The sequence below is a fragment of the Helobdella robusta genome (assembly GCF_000326865.2).
Source record: "Helobdella robusta unplaced genomic scaffold HELROscaffold_31, whole genome shotgun sequence".
Classification (NCBI taxonomy): Eukaryota; Metazoa; Annelida; class Clitellata; order Rhynchobdellida; family Glossiphoniidae; genus Helobdella; species Helobdella robusta.
The window spans coordinates 712824-725896 of NW_008704544.1; the positions used below are offsets into that span (position 1 = coordinate 712824).

Sequence of the window (13073 nt, forward strand, 5' to 3'; positions counted from 1 at the left end):
TTCTGTCACACCAGTTTAAAGATTCTAGACACAGTAGAAAATCTCGCAAACAGTCCAACAACAATGATAGTAGCAATAAGAATCACCACACAGCAACAACAGCAGCAGCACATTCACCTACAACAACATTATCAACTACTTCTGTCTTATCTCACAACATCTACGACAACATCAGCGCTAACAACAGCAACGTAGCTAATGTAAATCAAACTGACAACAACAACAACATTGATGACATTGAGGGGGATGATTTAATCAGATCTGTTGTCAGAAGTGACAATTTCTCAACAACTACATCAACAGCATCACAGCAGGACACCAGCAGGAGCAATAAGCACGTTGTCTTCAAATCAAATTCTTCCATCTGCCACCTAAACAGTAGTAGTAGCAGTGGCGCTAATAACCACAGCAGCAGCAGCAACAACAGAAATAGCAACAACCAACAACAGCAGCAAGCCGAATCATTTCTCAACAACTTCAAGCAGTTTTTATCATCCAACAAATCATCTTTACAACAACAACGACAGCAGCAGCAGCAGCATTCAGATGTTGAGATGAGTGACGATGAGTCACCTGATAATGAAGCGACAGCAAAGAATAATTTAGACAGTAAAACAACTAGAGATGTTGTCGACAATGCTGATGTAGTTGGTGATATCACCTTTTACAACAATAATAATAATATTAAACATAACTTGAATGGGCAAGTGAAGTCATCAAGGTCGTTGCCGACGGTGATAAATAGATCGGAGGATGACGACGATGATGACCTCGATGGCGATGTTTCCGGGTTCAAAAGCAACCTCCTCCCTAAACCGGTCGTTCGTTTCAGTACCCTACTTAATAAAGATGTCAATCAGATCACCAACACCAATAGGATTAACAGTACTGGCAGTGATGATGATGACAATAGTGGCGGTAATGATGATAATGATGCCGGTTATAGAAATATTCAAGGTGCTGAATGGGAGAATGAAAATGGAGATGATGGCGAGGAGTATGATGAAAATGATCCAATGAGGGCGTTTGATGCTATCAAAGAAAAACTTGAAAAATCTTTTTACCTATCCGTTACTGATGTCAGGCAGGACATAATCATGGCCATAGAAAGTGTAACGGAGAAGTTAATCTGTGATCATGTGACTAAAGAAATGATAAGTAAATCTCTCCTGGATGCCATGTCTAGACAACTGTCCATATCATTCCCATGGTATGATAGCAGGGCAGGGAGGATTGATAGCAGTGTTGATAATGACAACTTCAATAAGAGAGAAGTTTCAGCAGAAGAAATGGTTGTGCCGCCGTACCCCGACCACAATTATGCCATCTGGAGGGAGAAAATAACGGCGACTAACATCACCCAACCAAGACTCTTTAGGTCACCTTCGAAGATGACGACGTCATCATCATCAACTGCAGCAACTCATCATCAAAAACAGCAGCCACATCATCATCGTAGGAAGTCCTCTAGTGTTGAGGGTAGGGAGGATGATAACAGGACCTGTTTGCTCTGCTGGTCTGTCGGGGACTCACCTGAAAATGTTGGTTGCTGCTTGCTGTGCTTTTTTGTTGCTGTCGTTGCGATGTTTTTTGTTGTAGCTGTTGTGCTGTTGAACTGCTGTTGTTGTTTAGTTATTGCTAATACCTTTGTTGCGGATGTGCCAAATATTTTGAAGAAAATGTACTATAATATTTCACGCACGGCATACACCATCGCATTAACAACATTAATATCAACAGCAACGACGACAACAAATGGCACTAACATGATTCTTTTTATACATATACAGGATTGTGGTAGACTCTTATACATGGGTCAGAATGAATGGGTGCATGTAAACTGTGCACTCTGGTCTGCTGAGGTGTATGAAGAAACTGATGGATTACTACAGAAAGTTTATTCCGCTGTTGCTAGGGGTAGAAAACTGGTTAGTCTTTGTTTGTTTGTGTGTGTGTGTCTGTGTGTTTTCCTGTGTAAGTATGGTTGTTTTTTGTGGTATATGTTGATGTAGTTAATTTTCTTGCTACTGTTTTCATTCTTGTGTCCTCTTTTTTGTACTGTTTGTCTCTTATTTTTGAGAGTCCATGAATGATTTTTAATTATGTACCACGTTATCATCGAAAACTCTCTATTTGCACCAGAGATGTGACGCTTGTGGAAAGCCGGGAGCCACAGTCGGTTGTTGTCAGCTGGATTGCAATGCTAATTTTCACTTTCCATGTGCTCGTCGTAAAAATTGTGCCTTTGTTGAGTCCAAGAAAGTCTTCTGCTCTGCACATGTGGCATTTGCTGATGGCAGGGTTAGTTAGCTGGTTGACTGGTTCGATTGATTGATTGATTGATTGATTGAAAGAATTATTGATTGATTGATTGATTGATTGATTGATTGATTGATTGATTGATTGATTGATTGATTGATTGATTGATTGATTGATTGATTGATTGATTGATTGATTGATTGATTGATTGATTGATTGATTGATTGATTGATTGATTGATTGATTGATTGATTGATTAATCAAACAAACATTCATTTGCAGCTTCTTTCAAAATTTGATCTTGAGCATCGATTGTGCCTGGACATGGAAAGTAACAAGTACATAAAAAAACAGTGGCTTGCTGGACTCAACCATTCGACCATCTGCATTCTTGTTGGTTAGTTGCTCGTCCCTGCTGACTTCTTGTTCCAAATCTCAATTGAATTTGGTAAAATATTGATATGTTTCATGTTATGTTTCTTAAGGTTCATTAACGATAGAGAGCATGGGGATGTTGACAGCACTGTCAGACACAAGACCTTGTCTGCTGCCTGTTAACTTCTGGTTAGTTTATTTATGAATGAACAGCAAGCGATATTACTCTATGTTGTCTCGTGAAATGGGTACTGATTTTTAAGCTATGCTCTTCATTTTGTAACTCTCTTCAAGTTTTTAATTTTTTTTTTAGAAAATTCAAAATATTGCTAACTAACCTGCAGCTCTTCCAGATTATTTTGGAGCACGACAGAGGCCCACAAGAAGACATACTACACGTTCAAAATCATCGAAGTGCAGCCAAAAATGCCATCACACCGCGGTAATAGACTCAACTACCACAGATACCTCCAAAACAGCCTCGACTTCACCATACCACACGACCCGAACGACCCAAATTACGATGAGCTGGTGGCTGCAAGGTTCAGTAGAAATCAAGAGATGGACATCCCGTCTGATGCCTCCACAGTGTCCGTCTCGGATGAGGACAGGTGGACGTCTGATATGGAGGATGAAGAGGTTCTTTCTTTTCATTCATCCTTTTCATCAGTAATTGATGGTATACTTAGATAAACTTGTTCTTAGAACTTAAAACTTTAGTATAGCTAGAGATATTTGTAGTTTCATGATCTCCTCATTGTTATGTTCTTGTCACATAGATGTTTTTATTATCCTCTTCGTGTTATAGATGGAGAATTATGAGAGCCAACAGCAGCAGGAAAAACAGCTGCAGGATGAAGAGAAGTGGCAACAACAACTGAACGACGAACAGCTTGATGCTGCCGAGAACAAACAGAAGAGCAGCTGCAGATCCTCCAAACACCTGCCTGCAGCAAAGAGGGGAAGAGGGAGACCTCCAAAACAACAGTTCTCATCGTTCAACAGTCACGCACAACAAACTCAACTGCTCAATGAACCATCCATGCCTCTTAAAAAATCTAAGACTGCCTCGTTGATCAACAAATTGAGACATGCAGCTGATGATAGTGAAGATTCTGGTAAAAAACCTCGCAAATCCCACAGTAGCAAACCAACAAAACACAATAAAAGTAGCAAAAGCATGAGTGCTGCACAACAGCACAACAATGCCTCATCGTCTTGGAAGTCAGGTCAAAAGATGAGGCAGTTGATGTTGAACAAGAACAAGCAACAACCACAACAACGACAACCCCGACAACCACAACAAAGCAGCAATACTTTTAACTCAACCCTGGGCAACATCCCAGAATTTGTTGATGTGGAAAGGGATGATGATGACGATAACTTTGATGAGGAAGACGACGACTTGGGAAATTTGAATGAAGATGAAGGTGAACTAACTCTAGTGCACATAGTTGACAGGTTGAATCAGGCTGCTGCTAAAAACCAATCACAATCAAGGATTGTCTCAGCAAACAACAGCAGCAACAACATTTTCAGCAACAACAACAACATTTTCAACAGCAACAGCGGCAACATTTTCAACAGCAACACCGGCAACAACATTTTCAACAACAACTTCCAGACAGCACCAGCGTCAGCATCAATGAACGACAAACTGTATGACCCACTTGAAGACTCGGATTGGGTCAACAACATCTTCAATGAGGCGAACAGGAAAAGTAACAACACGAGAAGCAGCCTGAGTAACCTGAATAACGATGAGGATGTTAATGATGATGACGAGATGGCTCAAGGGGTTTCGTTGTTCTCTGAACCACCAGCATCTGTTAACACCAATTATACACTGGAGACCAATGATGGTAACAAACTCTTATTCTCTGCTGAAGAGTTGCAAAACGTCTTGTTGCTAAACCAGCAGCATCTGCATCAACCCCATCAAAATATTAACAATCCACAAAAGCAGCAGATTAAGATATGCCTGAAAAAAGATTTTGCAGCTCAACAGCTTTTGTTGCAGCAACAGCAGCAACAACAACTGCAACAACCACAGCAACTTTTGCAGTCTCAACTACAACAACAACTGCAGCTACAACCACAACAGCAGCAACAACAACAAATGGCTGCTGGTAACCCTGTGCAAGTTTTCATAAAATCTGCAAATCAAATGCAACAGCAGCAGCAGCAACAACACCAAATGAACTTTCAAATTCAGAATAACATGCTAGTAGCCAGTGCCTCGACATCTGCAAATAATTTCCCCAGCTTCACTACTGCAGATACGCCCAACGCGACACGGAAGTTGAAGTTAATATTAGTCTCGAATGTGAAATCAGGCAAGACAGAGATTAGACAGATTCAGCAGCTGGATGGCTGCGCCGATGAATCATCAAGTGATGACAACGATGATAACACTGCTGCCGATGATGATGATAATAATAATGATATTCTAGGCAATGATGATGCAGATCATGCTGATGGTGGTAATAGAGATAGTAGATTAGATGCCGGGACATCAAATGATGATGATATAGATAGGGGGGTTAAAAGGAAGTTTGATGATGATGATGATGTTGGTGATAATGGATATCAGAATAAAAGACTGTGCACACCACCGCCATCGTTATCGTCATCATCTTTACTGTCATCATCATCATTCGGTTATTCTCTACAGTCTAGTCTAGCAACGAACTCTGCAACAACAACTTCAACAACAGCTGCATCATCGACAGTAATGTGGACAACGACGCCGACAACTACCGCGTCTTCACCATTGCAATCAGGTCGTATGAATAGTGGCGACAGTAAAGATGATCATGATGATGATAACGTTGGGGAAGGTGATGACAGAGTGGCAATCAAATTGACGCTATCGTCTGCATCTCTATCTACGACACTTGGTGATGACGACGCAGATTATGAAGATGACGAAGACGACGACGATGTAAATGAGGATGATGATGAAGAAGAAGAAGAAGACGACGATGATGAAATGATTAGTCCTGGTAAAAGGAAAAGGAGAAGAAAAGGTCGCAATTTATTTTTTCATTCAAAATTTCACATAAATTTTTTGACGTGCACTTTTCTTCACTAACATTTGCATCAGTATTGCTAGTAGTGGTTATTATTATTTTATTGTTATTATAATTATTATTATTGCTACTAGTCTTAGTTATATTCTTTCTGGTAGAAAAATTAGTAACAATACTTAAATACTAAAATGATGGTTATTTTCTCTAAGCAGATGGCGTCTTCACCCTTCGTTCTATGACCCACACAAGATTACCCCAGGCAGAAATGGAGGAGGAGATTGGCTCCCCATCCTGCCAGTCACACCACCACCAACAACAACAACATCAGCAGCTACAGCAGCTGCCACAATCGCAACCGTCATCGTCGCTGTTGTCGTCATCACCACCTATCTTACTGTCCTCACTGCCATCTTTGAGTAGGTTGAAGAAAGTTGAAGAGGAGGGAGATAGTGCTAGCAAGAGAGAGGATGCTTTTGTTAGTGCCAGGGGGAGAGATACTGAGTCTTTTAGAGAGAGTTCCCTTACTGAAAGGAATAAGCTGTTGAGAAATGTCGATGAGGATAATAATAATAAAGAGAATGATATCCAAATGGATGCCATTCCTTTAGCAGCAGCTGCAGCAACTGCAACCACAGCAAATAACTTAATCAGCAATAAGAATCTTAACGTTAAGAACATGCCCAGTGTTGCTGATAAAGACGATGATGAAAACATCATCAAGGACAACTGCAACGACGACGACGACGATGATGATAAGAAGAAGAAAGGTTTGAAAGCTAAGCTCTCAGCCAGATACGTGCCTCACATCATGTTCGAGATCACCAGCGATGATGGATTCAGGATACTGTCAGACTCTCTTAATCGTTAGTAGTGCTGCTTGTGATGTTTCCCTCGCCAGTTTCATGACGTCACCAGCATTTGTTTGAATTATTATAATTATATTATAATTATATTTATTCTTTTCAATCAAATATTTCTACTAAGGTGCCTGGAAAGCTGTGACGGATAAAGTGAAAGAAGTTAGGTCTATGGCGGGTCTCAAGCCTGTCTCTTATGCAGGTATCTTTATCCTCCCTTCTTACTTATGCTTGTTTGTATGTAGTGTTGGCGTGTGATGCAGTGAGTAAGTACTCTATTGCAGTGATGACGTAATGATGATCATGTAGTAATGATGATGCAGTGATGATGTGGTGTCGATGACGTCACTAAATAACCCCCACTCCAGGGCTAACGGGTCTGTACATGAGTGGTCTCGACCAGCCCACCTTCACCTACCTGCTGGAACAGATGCCAGAGTGCAGGAACCTGAAGAACTATCAGTTCAGACATCATAAGGATCGATGGAGGGCGGATGAGGTTTGTTGTGATGACGTCATGATGATGTCATAATGGGATGATGATGAATGAGATGATAGTGGTGGTGGTCATGTGACATAGTTTGTGTTTGATGTTTTAATACTTTTGTCACAATTTACAGGAAGAACTGATAGAGAACAAACATGGCTGTGCCAGATGTGAACCGTTCACACGAACCAAGCATAAGAACGACATGTTCTCATTTCTCCTCTCAACTTATCGAATCCCTCCAGCCTACGACCCAGTTCTTAGCAAAAGTGATGAAAACTTGACTGCAAACATTGCTCAAAGGTTTTTTCTCATTTAAATTTTTATTTTTATTTTGTTACAAGTTGTCCAAATTAATTATCTAAGTCTTCCATTTTCTTTTTTCAAATCATGAGTGCTTTGTGCTGTCTTTTTCTATAACAAAATGATACATAGCCCGATGAAATCAAATGTTTTTCGATGCTCGTCGTTTTTTTACTCTGAGCAGGCGCAGTCTGGAACTGCCCATGGCCATGAGGTTCCGACAGCTGAAGTCCCTGACGAGGGAGATCGTGGGAGTGTACAGGTCCTCCATTCATGGCAGGGGTCTCTTCTGTAAGAAGGACATTGACGCTGGCGAGATGATCATCGAGTACTCCGGAGAGGTTTGTGTGTGTTGCTGCCTGCTGGCTGGAATGTCTTGCACACACAAAACCACATACATACTTACAAAACCACACACACACACACACACACACACACACACACACACACACACGTACGTACAGGTGATCAGGGCAGGCCTGACAGACAAACGTGAGAAGATGTACGAAGGCCGGGGCATAGGGTGTTACATGTTTCGCAAGGATCTCGACCACGTCATCGACTCGACCGTCATGGGCAATGCATCGAGGTTCATCAACCACTCCTGTGAACCAAACTGCTACTCGAAAGTTATCCATGTTGGTTTTTAGCTTCAATGCAATCTCACCCACTCACCCTACTAGATATTTCATGAATTCTCCCAATCTATCGGTCTTTCAATCATTTAAACATTCAATCGCACATTCAATTCGGTCTAGAAATTAATTGATTCGTTAATTGATGCTGTTTAAATTCTAAAATTTTATAATGCTAATGCCAGTCAGTCTTGCACAGCAATTCATTTCATTACCCCTACCATCGTAGCAAGTTCCTAATCGTTTCATAACCTCAACTATCATTGCTTGGAATCATAAAAGCAATTTTTTTTAAACCTCCAAGGTGGACAATCGAAAGCACATAGTGATCTTTGCCCAGCGAGATATCAAGCGAGGGGAGGAGCTTACCTACGACTACAAGTTCCCCATCGAAGAAGTTAAAATACCCTGCTTGTGTGGCTCGAGAAAGTGCAGAAAATACCTTAACTGACATCATACACAAATACCTGGAACTAATATACACAAATACTTTACTGGCATGCACAGATACCTTGACTTAAACGCACAAATACGTATTGCTTATGTTCTGTACAATACCACTGCATACCTATCATATAGTATATTGTTTTGTATTTGTATTTGCAGGTGTATTAATGCATGCGTGTGCATGTTTGTATGCGGTACTTGCAAGTTTAACATGCATGCATACAAAATATATACTAATGTGTTTACTATGCTATGAATATGTACTGTACAAAGCATGTATAGATTTGTATATATATATATATATATATATATATATATATATATATATATATATATATATATATATATAGAAAGATATGTATGCAAGCATGTAAGTACAGTACATGTGTATATATATACGTATATAAATGTATATAGACAATTAAATAGAACTGTTGGATTGAAATACCGTTGACACCTGTATGTAAACTGTCCACTTGTTTATACCATTTATTATTTTAAGGAGATGACGAAATGCATACATACATACATACCTGTGTAAATGTCTATAAGATAATACATATATTTGTGTGTGTGTGTATATATGTGTGTATGTAGTGTGTACATGTGTATGTATATATGTACGTATGCATGTATGTATGTATGCATGTATGTATGTGTGTATGTATGTGTGTATATCTTTATGCGTATATATTTGGATTTAACATTAATTAGTTTTAAATTTGACATTTTTTTTTAAACTTTGAAGGCTATTTCTTACCTATTATATCGAATGCGGTTGTTGTTGTGTCTTGTGTGGTTGTTTACACAATTTACGTCAGACAGTTTTATTATTAGTTTTTTTTATTATTATTGTTGTTTATTATCATTATTATTTTTCTTCTCTTTTGTTGTTTTTCCCCATAAATTCCTTCCGTTAAGTAACTTTTTGAAACATTTTTAGTGGACTCACTAATTAATTAATAATTCTTCCATTCATTCATTCATTCATTCATTCATTCATTCATTCATTCATTCATTCATTCATTCATTCATTCATGCTTATTTTGGGGTTTTTGAATAATTTTAATGTAAACAGTGAAATAGATTTGAACATTGAACTGTCGATTCTTTTTTAAATAAATAAAAATTAATTAATTGGTCAATTAATTAATTAATTGGTCACTTAATTAATTAATTAAATGTAAATAACGAAATTAAAGTAATCAGTGCGAGTAGTTAGGTAGCAGTTACATTTCGAAGTTTAAAAACGAAGCTAGAAAATCTATCGTCTGGAGGAACGTGATTGATTTTCGTGTCATTCAACAACATGGCTGGTTGGTCGTCTTTAAGTTGGTTAGTTGATTGATTGGTTGGTTGTAATCGATTGATTGATCGATGGTTGATTGATTGATTGATCGGTCGTTTGATTAATTAATTAATTGATTGATTAATCGATTGATTGATTGGTTGATTGATTGACCGATCGATAGCTCTTCCACATGTTACGTCACTTAATATCTCCATCATAGAGGACATTGGCATTTTTCCACAGCTAAGTTAATGACGTAAGCAAATAAGAAAGTATTGTTAACTTCTTTTACATGTGCAGCCTCTATAGGTTTATTGTTATTAACGTTTCATAGCTCTAGCTATAGCGAATTTCTAGAGCGTTAATTGAGCTCCTTGTGATGTTCTTTACTATTAATTAATTAGTTAATTAATTAGTTAATTAATTAGTTAACTAATTGGTGTAATTATGTATTATTTAAAATGTCGTTACTGTTGTTTGGTTATATTTCTCTCTAGACATGAAAGTTCAGTACCGATCCATTGCTGACGATCTTATATTATTTATTCATTTTGATTTTAATTTTATTTAAAAAAAGGAACTGAGGCGGTACAAACCTGACAAGAACGTTACTGAATTAAAATTAAAGAGAAAAATAATTTCAATAATACGAGAAAAAAGATGGTTGTACATCGTTTGTAATGTTTGGCTGATTCACGCATACAATTTTAAAATGCTTGGCACGTACCTACTTGACACGTACATACACATAAAACACCTATCTACTTACATGCGAACACATGTTGCACAACACACACACACATATCCACACATACGTGAGTCTATATAAATACTTATTAATTTTAACATTCATACATTGATTGATTGGTTGAAATGTGCATGTATTCACGTTAGCTGATTGATATATGCATGTGGGTGAATATGAGTATGTATGTGGTCCTTATAAGTAGATAGAGCCAGTAATTTACAACCAGTGAATATTACAACAAAACAACTTGAAAGATTGATTTGATCATGTGGAATGAATTTGAAAGCTTTTGCCGTCAAAATCTTGAAGAAGAAAGTTAAAATTTCACAAGTGGAAGTTTTGAAATGAAGAAGTTTACAATAATCACAAAGCACAAACACGTTTACGCTCATGTTTTTAGTGAATCATTTCTCGTTTGGCCCGCTCTGATGCATCATTTGAGGATGGTGTCCCGTATAACTTTTCGTAGTACGTAGGTCGTTCAATTAACCAGTAGCTATACTAAAAGTACAGCCCGGCTTGCAACTCGTGTTCAGAAAAGTTTTCGAGATTTCATTGTTGTTGCAGTTGTTGTTGTTGCTACTGCAATTGATGCCAGGACTGAATGTTACATTACTGATGTTGTTGTTGTTGTTGTTGTTGAAAGTTTTGTTGGCTTGAGACGGTGTGTCAGCATCAACCGACATGGATGGTTGGATTGTTTGGAATGAAAGCGTCCCCAGAGGATTACAAGTGAATGTCGATGCTGGTGTCGGTCGGTCGTGTGGAAGTTTTTTGGTGGTAGTGGTGGTGGCGATCACCGCGCAGTCGGGTAGGTGGGCAGATAGTTGAGTGTCGTTGTGGTGGTTGATGGCTTGGTTGACGTCGTCATTCTGTAGCAGCGCTTCGCATTGTTGATCAATGAATTTCAAGTTCGACCTCAGCGAGTTCAGTGGAATGAAACTGTTGGTCTTGTGAGAATTTTGCTGCTGTTGCTGTTGTTGGAGAAGTTGTTGTGTGCAACTAATTGCGTTGTTTCGCGCACGAGAACCCGCGTAAATAGATTTACAACCGTCGTAAACGCTGTTCACATCGTAAGCAAGGACTTCTTTATTTGCGGCTACCGTCGCGTCCACACAGTAGTTGTCGCAACGGTAGTTACTGGCGTTTCTGTTTTTGCTGCTGCAATTGTTTTTAGCGCAGGTTTCGTTCTTGTTGGCGATGCCGTTGTTGATGTTGTTGTTGATGTCATCAATGTCATCAGTGTTCATGTTGTTGCTGCTGTTCATGGCGTAGTAAACGCAACCCAATTTGTCGCTACTTCCGTAATCAGAAGTGGACGCTGGTGGTAGCGGGTAGGTGGCCAGGTGATGATGATGATGATGAAGATGATGTTGTTGTTGTTGCTGCTGTTGTTGTTGTTGTTGTTGTTGTTGTATGGACCCCTGCTCGCTGTACGGATATTGCAGCGGCGTCAAGGAAGATGAAAAATTTCTGTTGCTGCGGTAATTAGATCCACCGTTGGCGTTCGCGGCCACCACATCGTCGTTGTCCTCGTTGCGCTTCCTGCGCGAAATGAGGAAATGAAGTTTGACAATGGCAAATAAATGAATGAAAAAAATGTTTGGATGAAACGTGGGGTCGGAGGAAGGCGCTAGAATGGACACTCCATTCTTTCATTCTCTACTGTCACTTATTTCAATAACAGATCAAAAGGCATAGAAACAACAACACATACAAACAACAACACATACAAACAGCAACACATACAAAAGACAACACATATAAACAACAACACATACAAACGACAACACATATAAACAACAACACATACAAACAACAACTCATACAAACAACAACAACATACAAACGACAACACATACAAACGACAACACATACAAACAACAACACATACAAACATTGAAACACACAAACAAAAAACCGAAATTAACATTTCAAACATATTTGCGCATCTAAGCAATACTTTAAAAATAATACAAATACTAAAACTACAACCAAAAACAACAACTGCTACTACTACTACAGCTGCTGCTGCTGCTGCTACCACTAATACTGCCACTACCGCTGATACTAGAGCAGTACTCGCAGATGCCTTTTCGATTATCAAGTGCAAATAACAACTTCTACTTACTCCTCCCACACTCTTCGTTGACATTTCAGTTTGAAAACTTAACAGTTGAGAGCGGATGAACGTACAAACGAATGTACAAACAAATGTACAAATATAAAAACAATCGTTCTTACATACATACATACTAGCATACAAACTTATAAAAACACAAGGAAACAAACAGACACATCACATACACAAGAGATCAAAAAATATTTATTCGAAAAAACATAAAGAAACATATATACATACATGTGAAAAAACATGTAAAAAACAAACATAAAAATGAACATACAAACATGCAAACAAACATAAAAACAGAGGTTCAATCGTCTTGGCAAACAAACCAACAAACAGAAAAATACATACACATACATAAAAACATCCAAAGGCATAAATGTTTTGTATATATATATATATACATTTCATTTTATTTACATGTATAAAAACACCCTGCCCTTTTGTTCTATTGTAAGAAAATGGATGGATGAGTGAATGGATGGATAGATAGAAAATAGATCGATAAACA

The 13073-nt window shown here is 38.5% G+C and overlaps 3 protein-coding genes across 3 annotated transcripts; 2 read left to right on the forward strand and 1 right to left on the reverse strand.

Moving 5' to 3' along the window:
* Nucleotides 1–1766: 1766 nt before the first annotated feature.
* HELRODRAFT_81886 (hypothetical protein) lies at nt 1767–2661 on the forward strand (the record flags this gene model as incomplete). Its single annotated transcript, XM_009022283.1, has 3 exons — nt 1767–1928; nt 2143–2301; nt 2542–2661. 3 exons carry the CDS (start codon nt 1767–1769, stop codon nt 2659–2661), a joined length of 441 nt encoding a protein of 146 aa, XP_009020531.1.
* Nucleotides 2662–6342: 3681 nt separating this feature from the next.
* HELRODRAFT_81718 (hypothetical protein) lies at nt 6343–8399 on the forward strand (the record flags this gene model as incomplete). The annotated part of the gene is made up of 7 exons (XM_009022284.1): nt 6343–6529; nt 6651–6725; nt 6892–7022; nt 7144–7313; nt 7498–7654; nt 7778–7951; nt 8253–8399. The coding sequence occupies 7 exons, from the start codon at nt 6343–6345 to the stop codon at nt 8397–8399; spliced, it is 1041 nt and encodes a 346-aa protein (XP_009020532.1).
* A 2520-nt stretch (nt 8400–10919) lies between these two features.
* Nucleotides 10920–12589, reverse strand: HELRODRAFT_174847 (hypothetical protein; the record flags this gene model as incomplete). The annotated part of the gene is made up of 2 exons (XM_009022285.1): nt 10920–11975; nt 12566–12589. The coding sequence occupies 2 exons, from the start codon at nt 12587–12589 to the stop codon at nt 10920–10922; spliced, it is 1080 nt and encodes a 359-aa protein (XP_009020533.1).
* Nucleotides 12590–13073: the final 484 nt, after the last annotated feature.